At 44.4% G+C, this 19,731-nt stretch overlaps 1 protein-coding gene across 1 annotated transcript in view; it reads left to right on the plus strand.

Moving 5' to 3' along the window:
• Nucleotides 1–19,731, plus strand: part of CIP2A (cellular inhibitor of PP2A) — a 68,962-nt gene that overhangs the window by 32,720 nt on the left and 16,511 nt on the right. The window contains exons 10-13 of the mRNA XM_089692232.1: nucleotides 4,515–4,674; nucleotides 7,030–7,171; nucleotides 12,269–12,368; nucleotides 12,925–13,043. Coding sequence (XP_089548358.1) covers nucleotides 4,515–4,674; nucleotides 7,030–7,171; nucleotides 12,269–12,368; nucleotides 12,925–13,043 — 521 coding nt within the window. The remainder of the gene's footprint in view (nucleotides 1–4,514; nucleotides 4,675–7,029; nucleotides 7,172–12,268; nucleotides 12,369–12,924; nucleotides 13,044–19,731) is intronic.

Here is a 19,731-nt window from a genome sequence, read left to right on the forward strand (position 1 = left end):
TGCAGCCTCATCAACGCACATCAGTGAAGGAGAAAAATTACCTGTTTGCAAAATATAATAGTAACAAAGAAAAACTTTTTGTTTCTCACGTTTTTTGCTCTTTTTTTTGTTTATAGTGTAAAAAGTAAATCACCCAGTGGCGATTAAATACACCAAAAGAAAGCTCTATTTGTGTGAAAGAAATTATACAAATGTCATATGAGTAAAATGTTGCATGACAGCACAGTTGTCATTCGCAGTGCAACAGAACTGAAAGCTGAAAATTGGCCTGGGCACGAAGAGGGTAAAAGTGCCTGGCAAGTGTTTAAGGAGGACTTTGCTAAAAATTGGTCTGCCCCCTCTGTGGATCCAGCAGTATTTCATCTTAAAGTGTCTCCCAGTAGAGGATGCACCTGTCTTTTTAAGGACCCCACCAACAAGCGACTGAAGGTCCTTTTTAGAGCTGTGTTCTCCCTGGCAGGTCCAGCATTGCAACCTGTTTGCCATGACCTTGATCTGCCTAACCCTGAGTGATCTAAATACTATGTCAGTTGATCGTTGGTAATAGAGCATCTGGAACTCACGCCTGCAGCTTTGAGCTACACTGTGGATGGGTTATTGGAGGTCTATTCTTTAGCTAAAAAGTTGGACTGCAGAGATTGCCTCTAAAAAGGGCTTGCTCAGCATGACCTTTTGATTCACAACACTTTTTTGAGCTACCCTGGATGCCCTCATCAAGAATACCACAGATGGGAAGAGTGCTCTTCTTCCCCAGCCAAAGAAGTCTAAGACTCTTGAAAGACTTACCCCTAGTCTTCTTAAAGGATAAGTTCACCTTTTAAACAAAAATAATAAATGCACATTTTTTGGCAGGTAAAAAAAATGTGCATTTAATTTTTTTGTCTACAGGAGCCTGTAAAGCATTGTACCAGAGATCAGTAGATTGCTGATGCCATGCAGGTCTCCTGCAGACCTCTCAGAATATCTGCTTGCTGTACAGGATGTAAGGTCAAGCAGATATTCTGACAGCTTCAATGAACTACCACGGTGCTCCACAGTTCATTGATAACTACAAGCTGACACGAAGGCTGTCAGGACTTGCAGTTCGTTCATTCATGGAAGTCCATGAATGAAAATGAATGATGCAGCCGTGTGGGCAGGTTTGACAGATAGTACGGGGAGAAGTGACGGACAGCGGCTGCTGCTATGGGAAAATGCTAAAAATGGGTGGAACATGTAACATGTTCCCAAAGGTGAACTTATCCTTTAAACCTGACGGTGCTCTCCCACTATCCAAAGTAGAGGGAAATCTGTTTACCTTTGCAGACATTTGGACAGCCTACATATCAAACGCTTGTGTGAGAGCTGGTTTCCAGGGATTACAAGCTGCAGTTAGGTTGGTCCTGTAGCATCTCTACGCTGGAGTCACACAAGCTAGATTCAGTCCCACTGCGACACAGAGGTGGCATACATCAATCATCAGGTAGGAACCAAAAATTTAGAAGCAGAAACAGAGCAGATCCTAACTCTGGCAGAACTTCATGTTCCAGTCTTTTATGCCCTGTACGTTTTGGCAGACAAACCACCTCAACTAACTGCACCTGGACACTGCACCCAGATGTGTATAAAGACCTGTTTCACGGGGGGATGTTGTATATTTCCTGGCCTTGAGGTTCAACAACAACTGGACAGGTTTGTCTCCAGGTACAGGGATTCTCTCCATGGGATCAGTATGCTCTGATTTACACCTTTCTCTCTCATGAGGCTCTTGGATGCTCTGTAGGCTCTTCAGATTGGATCTTCTGCCTTCAAGTTTAGATTTACAATCCTGCTGGCTGTCTTAATGGCATGGTTATTGAAGCACAGATACTGAGGGACAGAAGCATCTCTGCATTGGTTATTCCCACTGCTGAAAGCTAGGAAGTTTACTTCTTGCAAAGTCTATCAATACACATGGAAGGCATAATTTTCTTTGTGTGGGTTGAGAGGTTTTCACTCCATGAAATTCTCCATGGGGCAAATCCCTGCATTTTTACAGATGAAGTATGGCCCAGACTTTAGCACCATTAATGGTCAGGTCTGTGCGATTTCGGTCGTGTTTCAGAGACTGCTGGCTTCCCATTATTTGATCAGGTCCCTTATGCAGTGTGTATTCCATGCGGCCCCCTATGTTTGCCTTCCTTTAACTCCATGAGATCTGAATTTTGATTTTTCTTGGGCACTTAAACTTACCTTTTGAACCTTTTAAGGGTATTCCCTTTTGCACTCCCACAAAGTTGCATTCCTTGAGTTGTTGACTTGATGCTGTAATGAATCCTTTCTGGTCTTGCTCAAAGACAGGGTGATATTTAGACCCAGAACTACTTTCCTACCAAAGGTAGTTTCAGCCTTTTACCTCAACAAGAACATTGTGTTCCTTTGTTTGGCTTCAGGTCATCAAAAGGACCTCTTTTTCTATTGCCTGGATGTTGTCCAGGCTGTGAGAACTTCTTGCAACTACTGCTCCAGATTCAAGATTGGCTTTGATGGTCCACATGAGGATGAACCTGCTTTTTGTTCCACTATTTTACGGTGGCTCAGACAGGCTTCCTGTGTACCTCAATGAATTCAAGAAAGGAATATATGGTGGGTAAAATGTCCTTTTTACTGTATTTGGATGTGCATTTTTAATTGTAAATGAGAACATTTTATGTCTATAGATTAAGTGCACTTGTATAGCATGATCCTAAATTTTATTAGCCTCTGTTGGACAGGAGATATCCAAATGGTTTTACAGGTGGAGGCCAATGACATTTTTTTCCCTACTCATCTTTTCTGACTGTTTTTCACTAGTTTTGCATTTGGCTAGGATCAGTGTCACTACTGGTAGCATGAGGCGATACCTGGACCCTACAGAGGTTGCACAGGTAGTCCAACTCCAAGATGGCACATCAATACGTGCCATTGCAAGAAGGTTTGCTGTCTCCCTTCGCACAGTCCCAAGAATATGAAGGAGACTCCAGGAGAGTTGGACAGGGCAGTAGAAGGTCCTTAACCCATCAGCAGGACTGATGTCTGCTCCTTTGTGCAAGGAGGAACAGGATGAGCACTGCCAGAGCCCCACAAAATGACCTCCAGCAGACCACTGGTGTGAATGTCTCTAACCAAACAATCAGAAACAGACTTCATGAGGGTGGTCTGAGGGCCGGACGTCCTCTAGTGGGCCCTGTGCTCACTACCCGGCACCATAGAGCTGGATTGGCATTTGCCATTGAACACCAGAATTGTCAGGTCTGCCACTGGCGCCCTGTGCTTTACACAAATGAGAGCAGGTTCACCCTGAGCACATGTGACAGACGTGAAAGGGTCTGGAGAAGCCATGGAGAATACTATGCTGCCTATAACATTCAGCATGACCGTTTTGGTGGTGGGTCAGTGATGGTCTGGGGAGGCATATCCATGGAGGGACGCACAGACCTCTACAGACTAGACCAGCCTTTCTCAACCTTTTCAACTCTGAGGAACCCTTGACGTAACTTTCCGGTCTCAGGGAACCCCTGCTAAAAATGACTGTCTACAAGTTATGATACATTAGTGTGATAGAGGAAATAATGCTCCTTACACTTCTGGTCATTGGGAAGAATTACCCCCTTACAGATTGCTAAAAAGATCAATGGTGTCAGTGGGAACTTACAACAATTGCTCATTTCTCAAGGAACCCCTGGCAACCTCTGGAGGAACCCTAGGGTTCCATAGAACCCAGGTTGAGAAACCCTGGGTTAGACAATGGCACCCTGACTGCCATTAGGTATCGGAATGAAATCCTTGGACCCATTGTCAGGCCCTACTCTGATGCAGTGGGTCCTGGGTTCCTCCTGGTGCAGGACAATGCCCGGCCTCATGTGGCGAGAGTATGCAGGCAGTTCCTGGAGGATGAAGGAATTGACACCATTCAGTAGCACCCCCCACGCTCGCCTGACCTAAATCCAATAGAACACCTCTGGGATATCATGTTTCAGTCCATCCGACACCACCAGGTTGCACCTCAGACTGTCCGGGAGCTCAGTGATGCCCTGGTCCAGATCTGGGAGGAAATACCCCAGGACACTATCCGTCGTCTCATTAGGGGCATGCCCGGATGTTGTCAGGCATGCATACAAGCACGTGGGGGCCATACAAGCTACGGAGTACCATTTTGAGTTGCTGCAATTAAATTTCAGCAAAATTGACTAGCCTGCTGCATCATTTTTTTAACATTTGATTTTTGGGGTGTCTTTGAATTCAGTCCTCTGTAGGTAGATAATTTTCATTTCCATCAAACGATGGGGCATCCTTACATTCCTAACACATTACCTAGTCCATATATGTATAGATATTCAGCATGATATTTTTCCCCATTGAGATCTGATGTGTTTTCAAGTGTTCCATTAATTTTTTTTTGAGCAGTGTGTATGTGTATATATATATGTGTGTGTATATGTATATATATATATATATATTATTTATTTTTTCTTATTTTTATTTATTTTTAATAATATATTTCTATTTATTTTTAGGATGCTGTTGATAAAGGCGTCAGTCAGCTGGCCGAGCGCTTTTTAGACCTTCTGCTTCCTGTCATTCTTGATCAACTTCTTGTTCCTGATCAAACTTTGGATGAAGTATTGATTAAGAAGAAATGTGAAAGAACTGGAAAAGCAATGGATGTTCTGATCAATATCCTTTTTGTACAGTTTTAATGCAGTTAATTTTTAATAACATTTTCCTTTTTTATCAAGGTAATGGAAAAAATCATCCACATTATCTTTAACATGTACTGGTGATGTTCTCCCCTCATGGCTGACAGACAGCTGTACCACAACTTCACACATTGTGATTATGATGCCTTTCTCTTCACCTCACCAGTATGACCAGTTTCTCCTCTGCAACCTGTCCTGGTTGAACACAATCGCCTGTTACTCTCCTCTACATCCCTCAACACTCAGTTGTTGCTTTGTATATTTCCATCCTCCCACCCCATCCCACGTTCACCTCCCATTTTCTACATGATCATATCTTTTCTGCCATCTTTTGCTTTCTCCCTGTAAGTGTCAGTTGACACTACACCTCCTCCCTCACACCCCATCCATGATTATTTACTCTCTGCCTTTTCTCTGATTTCCCCTGGTACTTTATCAGTTTATACCTCTTCCAGTGTTTCATGGTAAACTGTCTCCCCTCTCTTTCTCCACCCCTTGTATGATCAGCTTAAATTCTACTTCATGTATTTCTTAATTTGGCTCCTGCTTAACCCTGTGGTCTATGATCAGCACCCTTTCTGCCCCCCTACCTCCTGTACTAGGACAGGGTTACACTTTCTCTTCTCTAATAATGGCGCACTTGACCTCCATGTGTTATGAATCATTGAAAAACCATTCAGCCTAAATGAACTTGTGCAATCAATAGGCACACGTTTTAATGGCATGTACCGGTTTAGATCATGTATGTATATTAGGTTATATTTAATTTAGAGAATTAGTAAATCAAATATACCTTGATGTATTAGCTAGTCCAGGGTAGTATTATGGTATGTCTAAATTATAAGGCTGCTCTGAACTATTTCTAATTCATATATATGTAAGTGGATTTGCATGATGGAGCACACAATTAAGACCACCATATAGTTAATTCCAAAAAGGAAAACATCTGAATACACAGATGAAATATATATGAGGGAGTGGTATTGCATTTCTAGCCATTTGGTCCTTAGATGTACACAGCTCTGCCAGGCAGCACAGTCGGGACGGTAACACCACTTTTAGTTAATGAATACACTGCTAACACCATCCTGCCCACAGCCTTCTAATGGAATACTGAAAGAGCAGTCAGCAAGACCAAGGCCACCTCTCTGCTCTCTCTTCCCAATCGGCATGTTCCTTATCAGTGCATTTGCATACAGCACATCTGTCTGTGATTCCCCTCCCTCTCCCGCTGCTGCTGCACAGGGGATTACCAGAGGCTGATATCAAGTTAAATTTCCAAGACTTGTATATGTTGCAAAGATGCACATAGTGATTTATTAATGTAGAACTGTAGGCAAAACTTTAAAATGTGCATATAAAATGGCTTATGTGTTTCGGCAATAAGTTTTAGTCATAGCCATGGCTATAGCTAAGGCTTATTGCCGAAATGCGTTAGCCATTTTATACGTACATTTTACGCAGTAAAGTTTATTATTCGGGAAGATGAGTGTCATTATTCACTTGCATCTGTGCTGGGAAGACACATAGAGCCAGAGCACCTACATTCCACCTCCGTGGGAATTCTCTGGGTGTAGCACCTACTTGTTTAAGGTTTAGAACCCCTGTTGGTTTCTTTTTTGCCATCTGTGCCCATTGGGGAGATTTACCTTCACTTCTGGTCCCATAGCCAAAATGGAAAGTGAGAGGGAATCCCTTGGGGACCCTCAAGGCCACCCGGACTTTCCCTCTTACTTTTCTGGAGACAACCCAAAATTTGGGATTTCCCAAATAGAGAGGGTGAATCTCCCTAAGGTCACAGACTACAATAAAACCTGACAGTTCCAATTCCTCTCCACTTTATCCAAAACTAAAGAAAAAGTTTTGCCTTTCGTTCTACTTTAATACAAAGATGCATAATGTGTCTTTTTATATCTACCAAGACTTCAGCTTTAAGAACCCTTTCAGGGAACAAGTGAGACTAGTTGTTAAGCTGGTTATAATATCCAGAAAAGATTGTAACTGTGCTAACATCAGAATGTCTTCTCCTGTGACTTTTTAGCATAACTTGAGACTCTGGTCATAGGGCTTTGTGTTTTGTACTCTCTATGGTCTGGGGCACATGGGAGAGTGTTGGCAATATGTACCTTGAAAACTCTCAAAGCTCCAGAGATTAGGTTCTAAGAACACCAGAATAAAGGCAATATGGAGATTTTGGCAGCATTGTGGTTTTTTTTTCTCTTAAAAAGGCTGTGTGGCGTTTACTTCTACACACACACACACACACACACACACACACACACACACACACACACACTTACACACTTTTAACATTTTCCTTAACCATTCTCACCTCTATGTGGTGATGATGTATTCAAATCTCGACTTGCTAGGATATTGGCTGTCAGCAGATGTGTTTCTTTGGTAGAATATGAGTTCACGTTTATTGGTGTGAATTCCAGCTTTGGTGCCAAAATGGTGGACTCTGAGATTTTGTAAGTGTGTCTTTCATTAAAAAAAATAAGTTTATTCATGTGCTTAATGTATGTTATCCCAGTTCAAAATTAACATCTTGAAATGTTACAATTAAATTAGCATTTCTAGATCCTACAACAGGTTTATAAATAAATTATAAATTACATGTTCCACCCATTTTTAGGGTGTAACATGTTCCCATAGCCACAGCCACTGAACACCCCCCACCTCCCCCCCCCGCCTCTGGCAGATAGTATGAGGAAACGTCTCCCCTGCTATCTGTCAAATTTGAAAACAGCACGGATGTGTGGGGCTCCACCCACACTTCCGTGAATGCTTTCAGTTTTCAATTATTATTATTCTTATACAGTATTTATATAGCGCCAACAGTTTGCTCAGCGCTGTACATTATAATATGAACTACCACGTCGCTGTGGAGCGCCGTGGCAATTCATTGAAGCTTACTGTAAGAATATCTGCTTGACCTTACATCCTGTGCGGCAACCAGATATTCTGACAGGTCTGCAGGATACCTGCATGGCATCAGTGATCTACTGATCACTGGTGCAATGCTTTCCAGGCTCCTGTAGACAAAAATAATAAATGCAAATTTTTTTTCACTTGCAAAGAAAAATGTATTTATTATTTTTGTCTAAAAGGTGAACTTATCCTTTAAACATAGTCACTGTTCTTATATTGTAGTATAGTATAGTGAGCATAGGGAGGAGTCTCCATGCTAATGATATCTATTTGCAGCTGCTCCCCAGTGCTAGCATCACTGCCTCAGATCATCAGGCATTAGATTCTTATAAGGAGTGCGCAACCTAGATCCCTCGCCTATGCCATTTATAGTAAGGTTCATGGTCCTATAAGGATCGAACACCGCCAGTGATCTGGCAGGAGGCAGAGCTCGGGTAGTAATGTGAGCTGCTGTAGGGCTCATTCACATAGTGTGCAGTGACAGACGTTTTACTGCATTGTAAAACGTCTCACCCCAAGGACATGGTGAGCACAATTGTTTTCTTCTTGTTACATTCACACTGTAACGCAGCCTATGTCTATGATAAAATACAACTATGCTGCATTATTTTTTTTTTTTTTTTTACAAAAGAGAAGCAGTCTCCAACATGTCAGAGCAATATAAGTAACTTACACCATATAATCCAATATACACAAGTCATCATCTGACAACAGTACAAACTGCTCAATATGGAATACGGTAATCCCAAGGGAACCCAAAACGTTTATTGAGATTGACCATGTGCAACAGGGAAGGCATCAACGAAAGCTTGGGCTTCAATGGTGTACCTGATAATTGTGCTATAGTGCTTTACTGACGATTACAAGTTTGGGAAACCTAAAAGCTCAAATGTAGAAAAGCATTGTCATAGCAGAATAGGACACTGCATAAGTTTTTAATTTTAAAGATGGAAAAAAAGAAAAGGGTAAACAAAAATCTGCACCACTCTGCCCCCTATTGCAGCGCTCCGGCAGCTCTCCGTTCCCATATGAATCTTCTAATACAGATCAAGCCTCCTGCTGTACGGCCTGGTTCCTAACAGGCCATGGACCGTACCAGTCCATGTCCCAGGACCTGGGGACCTCTGCTGTAAAGGATGAGCTTGGTCTTACCCTTCGCATCTCATTGGCAGAATTATTGGTTGTTTTAACCCTGTGTTTTTCTTTGTTTCTACCATAACTGGTCAAGCTAGTTTGCATATTTTTTTATATATGTTTCAATAAAACAAAAAAAAGTAACAGCAACAAATGTCTCCTAACATTGCATTTTTTTTCTTTTTAAGCAATGCTTCCTTGGAGGTAAAGACGGTGGTCCAATATTCTCTACAAGATAATTTCTACAAGTTTTTGTCAAAGCTATATTTTTTAATACATCTACAAAATAAATTCAATATAGATACAAAATTTAAAAGATGAAATGGTAGAATAACTTTTATTTTTTTTTTATCCGTTTGAGGGATTTAGAAATTCAGATACATTTAAGTTACACTGCTGCCTGCAGGATGTTGGGACACTGTTCAATAGAAAATATGTAAGATAGTCCATGTATATGTCCCCATGTTTCATGTGCTGTTACAGGCCTTGGGTCTTTTAGAACCTCTACAGCTGCAAAGACCTTCACTCTACACCCAGTGTTTGGGTCACTTCTCTTTGAGATATGGAAATATCTTGAAGGTTCTTGAGTACTACCTGATGGTGTGTTAGAACATTTTTCCCTTTTGAGAGAGAATTTATATTTGGTTGGCCGTTCCAGTCAGAGGCACTAGTCAACCACCTTAACGGGCACACCACCAACCAGGTTTAACAAGTGCTCACCTTGAATGAATGACAGATTACCACGTTTAAATACCAGTTTGAATCAACTGGTGTGGCTCTCCACCCTGTCTTGGCAGTAAATTTAATCTGTCAGAATGGGTAGAATCCCTCCAAGAGGATCCCTTCACCACTGGGGTATGCCCCCATTTCATTGAGCAGCTGTCTGGTGCTTTGTACTTCAGTTGTGATGGCTTGTTACAAGCATTTAAACGTATGTGTCGTATGGCACTGGTATCTATACAAATGCAAGGGGCACCCTGGCTGCATTCTTAAGATGCTATTGATGCATCCAAGGAGCATCTGATTTGGTTACTGTTCACAGGGCGTCATCTCCTAGGACTTGATTTGACATTTGTAGCACCATAGGTGGCCGGGTTGGGGGAATTCCACCCTTCTTAAACTACTTAAAGGTGGGGACAGGCAGATCGATATTCAGACAGTTCAACAGGGACCAACCAAATTTCGTCTGTGCTTGGCCCTCCTTGTTCGAGATAAGTCAATCCGGCCATAAAAGTAAACTTAAAACAGTTGGCGGATGCAGACGCTGACTAGTGTATTCTGATAGTGGAGAGTCCCTGCTGTCAGAATACTATGTTACAGTGGGAAGGATTTTTTTTTTTTTTATTCAGCCCATCCGCTGAGGGGAAAAAAAAAAAAACTAACCATGTATATCCAGCTTTAGCAGCGAGTGCCATAGGCATTCCAAGCCTGACTCCCACTCAGCTGGTAGGGTTTAAAGCCAGAGGTCAGTAATCCCTTTTATATGAATGCATGTAGGGCTGTTTGTAGATCAGAACAGGTCCTCGGGTAGTTTGGATCTTCCTTCTGTGGCCTATTCACAGCCTGTTGGAGATGTTCCTTCAGATTCCTTCCCTATTCTGTCCTTAATCAGATGAATTTTCTTAGCAGTGTGGCTAAGACTCCTGCCCCACAGCTGAGGATGCTTCACTGGACTGGGACAGGTCAGATGATTCTTAGGGCCATGTTCTTATTTATTTATTTATTTTAATCAAAGCTAGACAGGGTTGCAAAGTTTCCTCTGCCAGACCTCTGGGACACCCAGGTGTTTAGATCAATGGGTCATGCTCCTCCTTCTGTTATAGTGTTCATGTACACCAACCTGGGTTGCGGCATACCCTCATCCCTGTCTACCCTTGTATGGGTGCCGCTTGCTCATCCTCCTTCAGTCAGTCTGACTTTGATGTTGGTAGCCTTTGAATTTTCTACCGTTTTTAAGTGTCATTTAAATGTCTGTTGAAGTATTATGCTGTGAGGGTTCAAATGGCCCATTGATATCCAAGATTATTTGTTTGACCAGGCAACCTCTTTTCTCATCATGGAAACGCCTTTCTTTGAATCCTAAGGGTTTGAAATCTTATGTTGGCTGGCCTGGTCTTTTCTTATGAACCTGTTTTGAATGTTCAAGGTTTCCTCAGGAGACCTGTTATTATAGGACGTGTCCCTGTTTTTATTTCCATTGAAACCTCTCGTTGTTGGTCTAGTTTCCGTTCTTCTGGGTTTTTTGTTGTTCCACCTGTTTTTTGGTGGATTGCTGGTTGGTTCTCTCAAACTTTTTTGCTGGTTCGGGCTCAGTGTTCAAGTAGTGTCATTCCTTGTGGCAGTGATATCTGGCCTGGTCTGGAGCACCAGATTGGTCCTTTGTGGCCTCCCTTTGGTTGTTGCACTTTCCCTGTCTTGCTAGTGCTTTATCTGGCTCAGATTTGGACATTAGCCTTTCAGGTACTTTTACGTTACAGACAGTTACCAAAATTGTTGGGTCTTTCAGTAGATGTTGCCAACCCCTCTGTTGTACTTCTTTAGGTTGTCCTAACTGTATCTTGAATTCAGGTGTCGATGGATGATAGCAAAAATTAGATTTTTGTACACCGCTCCCACTCTTCAGTGTTCTATACCAGACCTGTGTATTGCTTTTTCACAAAACTGAGGCATGCTAAGCAATGTGAATTCTGACGTTAATTTAGTTTTAGTCATAGTCTTTTGACTAAAATGCCATTTTAGTTTGTCATATTTTAGTCATCTGAATTGTTTTAGTCCATAGTTTATTCAATTAAAATCTCCAGTACATTTTAGTCAACTAAAATCTTCAGTCTCATAAACAAAAATATTGCTTTTTGACAAACAGAAGTGCAAGTTTAAAATTAAAAAAAAAAAACAAAAAAAACTAAACTCTGTTGGCTGTAATGCCATTGCACATATTACCTGGATATAAAAACTAACCATTCTCTGTTACTAATGAAAACAAGTGTCAAGTAACATCTGTATAAATAAAACCAAGTTTCATAAACAAACAAGAATATTGCTTTTTGACCACTGTTCATTTTGGCTTGACTAAAATGCAGTTTTAGTCATGGTTTAGTCATCTGAATGGAAGCTGAATGTTATTTTCATTTAGTTTTCATCACTTGAAAACGTGCAGCTGCCAAAAACTATAACGAAAATATTTGTCAACAAAATTAACACTAATGCTGAGTAGAGAAGAGGTTTTTCAGGGATTGCTTATAATTTTTTCCTGTTTGCCAGTGTCCCAACCTCCTAACACAACCTCCTCTGGACAATGATATGACCCAACTCTTTCTAAACTCCTGTGTCCCTCAATATATTCCAAGAAAAAGAATTTAAAAAGATTTTTCGCATTAGGTGTGAATGTGATTCCAACTACTGCTGTATCAAGATGCCTGTAGTGATGCTCTAGTGACTAATTGCTTTAATCTTTCTTTCTCTCTTTTTTTTTTTTTTTTTTTTTTTTTTTTTTTCCCTCAAAGCAATGTTTCAACAAATGTAATTTTGAAAACTCTGAATCTTATGAGCAAGCTAAAACAGATGGTAACCAATATGGAAGCTGCTTTCTATAAGATACTGCAGGTATGCTATGTTGCCATACATGCTCCTGTGGCACAGTTTGCCATGTATGTAAAACAAACAGTTGTGTCAGCTAACCAGAGACAACAAATGTCATTAGCCATAATGCATGTTAGAATGTTTTATGTTGAATTGTCTGTTGTTGAAACGGGGTGAATACAGACCCAGTAACATTGCACCAGTGATATCTTTAGCAGTCTGTAAGATTGGCATTCACTACTGTAAGGGGAGTACTCTTCCCATTGACTCTGATGAATACATTTAATCTGGGGAGCCCCGAGACCTGAAAATGATTTAACTGGCTTCTGTGGGATAAAAAGGTTGGGGCAGGCTGTGTCTAATCTTTTGTTTCCGAACAGACATTTGCTTAGCTTTATTGGGATAAGGGCAGTACATAGATCTGGATAAACAAAAGCTATGCTTTAACTAGCTATCCACGTTAAAAAGTATCTGCTCTTTACATTTACCTATGTTTTTCCTGTGTCCTTGTTTAATTTATTTGTGTTTTACTGCGCCTGTAGACTATTAACTTGTAGGTATTTTTTATTTTCTTATGTAGGACCAGCGATTGATTACACCGCTCTCTTTTGCCTTAACTTCTGACAACAGAGAGACAGTTCAAGTTGGCCTTCAGCTACTTTTTGAAGCTGCTCCATTACCAGACTTCCCCGCAGTTGTGTGAGTAAAGAATTTCCTGAGTTGTTTACTTTTGTGACCCCACACTGTAATTAGGTCTGCAAATAACAGAATCGCTCATAAAAATAAAGCCCATGTAAATTTTAACTTCACAAGCACCTCGATTTACAGACTATTTTGTTTTACCAAGACCAAGTTGTGCAGACAAATGCAGAAAAGATTACAGGTTGACCACGTGGCATAAATTTAATTGGTTTTATAGCAGAACTGTAGATGCACATGTTTAAAATATTGACAACAAAGCATTAAGTTTTATAGATTCCTTGCCATGGTTTATTTACTAAAGCTGTAGAGCTCACTTCTGCATAGAAACCAATTGGTTTCTAACCTCAGCTTTTTCAATTAGGCTTTGGCAATAAAACCTGGAAGCTGATTGGTTTCTATGCAGAACGGAGCCTTATTTTGCACTCTTCAGCTTTAGTAAATAAAACCCAGTGGGTCATGTTGGTCCCTTGCTTTAGTTCATTTTAGGTTCGCTCACTGGCATACGTTTGACTCAAGTAGAGAAAATGGAAACATTACATACGACTAAATAAGATAAACTGTCATGTAACCTGCCAAACACGGGCTCAGATAATTTTGTCCTACTCTCAGTGAATATATAGTGTGTGTATGAGATATATATATGTAAATGAAGTCTGTGGTAAAAAGTATACATCGCAAATTTTTGGTTTGCATTACTAGGGTGTGCTAGATATTAGTTTCAGCCTGTTTACTTCGGTGTCAAAAGATGAATGCACCCACAGTGCATGGTAAATGGCTCCAAAACCCCAAGACAAATGAAAGGATCAATTTTTGCAATGTTTGACCTCCTGCATCTGTTTCTGTCAATAGTTCCACGCACTCATACACACACACACCAAAGGACTTAATCACTCACAAAAAAGTGATGACAGCTCTGACATCAGAAATTTGAAAAACTAGCCCCGGGGGTGCTCGTGAGCAGCAACCAGGATGGCTGCTTCCTAAATTAACTCCTCGGCCGCCGGACACATCGGCCGATTTTCACTCCTCAGGGGGGGTCCCTCTGTTTCCTCCCTGGCCCCCCTGTCTCTCCAGTGCCCTGATGGGCAAAAAAACGCTGGCCGCCCGTGCCTCCAGCTCCCGGCAGGCTGCTCCGGAGTTTGCGGCCTACCCGCCGGCGATCGCGGCTGAAGCCGGGGCCTCGATTTTGGGCCAGCCGCCGCGGACTTCCAGGACCCCGGCCGCGGGTTCGCGGCTCTCCCCCGGGACCTCAGATGGAGCCCCAGCCGCGATTTTGGGTCCCCCGCTGTCACCATCCATAGGTGGGTCGGACCCTGGCAGTGTGGAGGACCTGGCACCAGAGCCATCCCTGCAGTCTCCCATCCCATCTCTGCGGGATGCTGAGCTCCTGCGCCGATTCAAATGTATGCTGCAGTCGGAGTTGTCCTCCGCTACCTCCAAGCTGGCCGACCGTCTTTCGCAGGAGATTCGCGAGTTGGGCAACCGGACGAACGACCTCGAAGATAAGATGGACGCTGCGGTCACGGTCAGAGAATCACGAGCAGGATTTGTGCGACCTCAAGAAAGAATTGGCGGACGCGCTGCTACGGCTTGAGGATTTCGAGAATCGTTCCCGCCGTGGCAATCTGCGGTTAAGGGGTATCCCGGAAACGGTCGCGGATCTTACTTCCACTGCTACAGCTCTGTTTCAGGAGCTGACACCAGCTATTCCCATTGACCGGCTTGAATTTGACCGCATCCATCGTGCGTTGGGCCCCAGACGACCGGATGGGCCCCCGAGGGACATTATCATCAAATTTACGTATTACCGCACTAAGGAAACTATTCTCTTGGCGGCCAGAAACAACCTTGACCTCAGCTTCCAGGGGCATCGCTACCAGCTCTTTGCGGACCTCTCTCAGACCACTCTTCAGAAACGACGCCAATTGAAGCCCTTCACTTCGGTCCTAGTGAACCACAGTATCAAATACGCTTGGGGCTTCCCGTTTCGCCTCACCTTCACCTACCAGGGCCGCAGTCATTCTGTGGCTACGCCGGAGGAGGCCCATTTTCTCCTGGAATCCTTACACCTTCTTTCGCCTGAGGCTGCGGATCGGAGCCTGGCACATTCATCAGGATCCCCGGCAAGGCCGCTTCTTCCAAGCCGCATCTGGGAGCGGTCGTCCAATAGGAAGAGGGCCCTCCCTCAGACCCCTTCACGATCAAGTCCTTCCTGTTCTTCTCCGGGCTGAAGATGTGTCTTGGACTTCCCATGTATCATCTCACCGATGGACTTCCTTGACGGGACCGTGAGTTTGGCCCTTAGGGCTCCCCCAGTTTGTCAGCATTACGGGTTGGGACTGATATAGTGTGCCCCCTTGGGTTCCTTCCCTGGTTGGGGGGGGGTCTCCTCATGGACTCAAGAATTATGACTTTCTGCTGTTGCAGCCTATTTTGGGCCTGGGAGATGGTATTCCAGTTTTTGTTGGTAGCACGGAGTGAGGGCTCCCTCTGGTTTCGGGGTGGGAGGTTGATCTGGTAGGCCCGGCTGGGTGGGAGGGGGTTGGCCCCATGGTTCTCTGGATTGCTATGGGGAGGTCATCACGGTTGCCTAGCTCCTGGGACCTTTAGTTTTATTGCTTTGGTACCCCGTTCTATTGTGTTTCTTGCCTTATTGCCCTTTTGCCCCCTGGGGACTTATGTTTCTGATGTTTCCATTTGCAGCCATGTGTCCGGTGGTAGAGCCACCCCTAACTGGTATCCTTCATTTGTAGGATGCACGTCACCACTGGCGTGACACGATTGCACTATTGTATATTCTTTTTGTGTCCTTTTCCTTCTTTCTTTCTTTGTTTTTTTTTCTTCTTTGGTTTTTTTTTTGTTTTTGTTTTCTGCAGGGTTCCGGGATGCCACGGTCCGATCGCCATTGGGAGCGGAAATTGCTAGCTGCTTTATGGTTTGTTCTGCTGAGCGTGTTGCTCTGATGCCGCCATGGCCTCGCCCCTTTTGAAAATTCATTCGCAAAATGTTCAAGGCTTCAATTCGCCTCAGAAGCGGGCTAAAGTTTTTCATCACCTCAAATCGCAACAAATTGACGTGGTATGTTTACAAGAGACCAGGTTTTCTCAGTCCTCCGCCCCACGTTATCTTTCACCTCACTATCCCACCTTTTACACGGCCTCGGCTCCTGAGAAGCGTCGGGGTGTCCTGATCGCTTTTAAACGCAATCTCCCCTTTGTCTGTGCTAGGAATATAGCGGACCCCACGGGCAGGTATCTGCTTCTGCAAGGCACCCTCTGGGACCAGGAGGTTACTTTTGTCTCTTACTACGCGCCTAATCGTTTTCAGGATAAATTCTTTTCACATCTTTGCACCATTGTTTCCCGACACTCTAAGGGTCTCCTTGTTGTTTTGGGGGATTCGAATGTTACTTTGGATTCCGCAATGGATAGGCGCTGCGCACGGGGGGCGGCCCCTTCTCATGACTTGGCGCTGGAGGAACGTATGCGCTCTCTCCTGCGGACAGCGGGGCTGGCGGACGTCTGGAGGGAGCTTCACCCAACGGAACGGGACTTTACATTCTATTCCAGTCCTCATGATAGTTTTTGTAGAATTGATCATATATTTATGCAGGTTCAGCAGCTTCCCTTGGTCAGGCGGATAACTATTCCCTCCTCGCCTTGGTCGGATCACGATCCCTTGGTACTTCTCCTTGCCCTCTCTGGGTCAGAACGGCGCCCTTTTCATTGGTGCATCAATGATTCCTTATTGACCACTCAGGCTACCTGCCAACAAATAGAATTTTTTTTACGAACATACTTTACGGAAAACGCGGGATCGGTCTCCTCTGCAGTGCCCCTATGGGAGGCGCATAAGGCCACGGTGCGGGGTCATGTTATACAGCTGGCGGCGGTCCGGAAGCGGGAGCGGGAGCGCCGACTTTTGGAGCTTCATTCTCTCCTGGCCTCTGCGGATGCGCGTTGGAAGTCATCTCCATCCGCGGCCCATAAACGCGCTCGGGACGCTCTGGCGGCAGAGTTGGACTTACTTGCCTCTTCGGAGGCAGAACGGGCCCTGCGCTGGACCAAACACAAATTTTATTCCTGTGCTAATAAGCCGGGCCCGATGCTGGCCAGGAAACTCAATTCTGTGGGGAAACCCCATAAACCGATTCGACTGCGACTTCCTACAGGTGGCTGTACTTCTAATCCCCAGCAGATTGTTTCCCGTTTCTCAGACTTCCTTTCACGCCTCTACGCTAAACCAGATCCCTTCCCCGTGGCTCAGGCAGAGGCATTCTTTCAAGATCTCCGACTTCCTGGGTTATCCGAGGCGGCACAGGTGGCACTCAACGCCGGTGTCACTGTACCAGAAGTGCTCCAAGCTATCAAATCTTTACGGTCCACCGCGGCCCCAGGACCCGACGGCTTTTCCGGTCTTTATTATAAGAAATTCTCAGCCTTGTTGGCGCCCTTTTTGGCTGAGTATTTTAATGCGTTACGACAGGGCTCCTCGCCCTCTCCAGATGCGCTTAGAGCGCATATCGCCATGATTCCTAAGACGACTGATGATGTACAGGAACCACAAGCCTTCCGGCCTATTTCTCTTCTTAATGAAGACCTGAAGATACTGGGCAAGATCCTTAGTTTTCGCATCAATAAATATTTGCGTAGCCTGGTCCACAGGGACCAGGTGGGGTTCGTCCCCGGGAGGCAGGCGGGTGATAACGTCCGTAAGGTGGTCCATCTTATACATTTTCTGCAACAACGGAAAATCCCAGGATTCTTACTGTCTTTAGACATCTATAAAGCTTTTGATTCTCTATCCTGGGAATATCTGCGGTTTGTGCTGTCTCGTTGGGGTTTTGGGGATTCTATTCTTTCTTGGATCCAGGCCTTGTATTCTTCTCCTTCGGCCTCCGTCAAATACGCTGGGTATTTTTCAGATCCCTTTCCTATTGGGCGAGGGACAAGACAGGGTTGTCCCCTGTCCCCAGCGCTCTTTGTCCTGGCGCTTGAGCCGCTGGCTTTAGCGCTTCGGACCGATTGCAATGTATCGGGGGTTCCTTACGCGGGACAGGAATTCAAACTGAATCTTTTTGCGGATGATGCCCTCCTGACTCTTACTAACCCCCTGACGACGCTTCCTAATTTGCAACAGGTTCTTGAGTGCTTCTCCTTGATTTCGGGTCTCCGTATCAACTTGGATAAGACTATAGCCCTCAATATTACTTTGGCTTCGGATTTGGTTTCGCGCCTACAATCCCACTTCCCTTACAAATGGGCTTCCTCTTCTCTTGAATACTTAGGCGTTCGCTTGACCCCCACTTATGACTCCTTGTTTGCTGCAAATTATTATCCATTGCTTAGCTCTCTATCCTCTCTTATGCATTCTTGGCAATTTCCGCACCTGTCTTGGATAGGAGGGGTTAATTCGGTGAAAATGACCATCTTGCCGAAATTGTTGTATTTTCGCACACTCCCGGTGCGGGTTCCCCCTCATTTTCTTAGGTTGCTTCAGGCGAAGTTAATGCGTTTTATCTGGGCCGATAAGCACCCCAGAGTATCCAAAAGTACGCTTTTTGCCCATAGACTTCAGGGTGGTCTTGGGGTGCCTAATGTGACTAAGTATTATCAAGCGAGCCAGATTGCCCCGCTGTCTATGTTGCACGCCTCTTCCGACGTCCCCCTCTGGGTCCTGTTGGAACTACCTAATTGTGCCCCTATCACACTGTCGACGCTTCTATGGCTTCCCCCTGCCCTGCGCCCTATGGCACTGAGTCCGATGTTACTTCATGGCCTACAAGTTTGGGACTCGGTACGTTATTCTGGTGGTCTGATGTCACCTTTTCTGCCTTTGCTACCTATTATTAACAACCCTCTTTTCCCGCCGGGTTTGGATCACCCAGGGGCGTTTTCTTGGTGGGTGACTAATGGTTTTTCGCAGGTGCGACACTTTTTGATTTTTCGGTCCTTTCCCACCTGGGACTCTCTTCGGGAATCCCGGAATATCCCCCCAGCGGAATTTTTTAGATATCTTCAATTGCGACACTGGCTGCTCTCGCTGCGGGGTACTTCTGCGTTCCCGTACCAGAAATCTGCCTTTGAACAGCTGTGCCAACAGCGTCCGGGCGCTCCGGGCCTTATATCCCTTCTTTATGCAGCTCTGAACAGACGCTCATCGCATACTTCTCTTTCATATGTTGTTCAGTGGGAGCGTGACCTGGGAGTGGCTGTGGATCCGGAGGACTGGAATAAGGCCTGGTCACTCATAGCTAAATGCTCATTTAATACGACCACACTGGAGGCAGCCTATAAGGTTTTGTTTCGTTGGTACTGGGTTCCGGCTCGGTTGGCCCGGGCCAACCCTGCCTGTAGTGATCGATGTTTTCGGGGTTGTGGTCATCGTGGTGATGTATTGCATATCTGGTGGTCATGCCCGAGACTGTTTCGTTTTTGGTCTCGTGTATTTGGCCTCCTTTTCACTTTGTTCCATCTCTCCATACGCCGGGATGTTCGGTATGCTTTGCTTCATTGCCCCATACCGGGCCTCTTGGCTCACCAGCAGAAGTTGGCTTCCTATCTGTTTTTATCCGCCACTAGAACAATTGCTCAGGCCTGGAGGAGTCCGTTTGTCCCTCTTCAGGGGGTGCGGGATCGTATGACCACTATGATGCTCAACGAACAGATGTCGAGTATCCGCAATG

The sequence above is a fragment of the Staurois parvus genome, unplaced genomic scaffold, assembly GCF_062004578.1.
Source record: "Staurois parvus isolate SC_StPar_1 unplaced genomic scaffold, SC_StPar_1.0 ptg000580l, whole genome shotgun sequence".
In the NCBI taxonomy this organism is placed as follows: Eukaryota; Metazoa; Chordata; class Amphibia; order Anura; family Ranidae; genus Staurois; species Staurois parvus.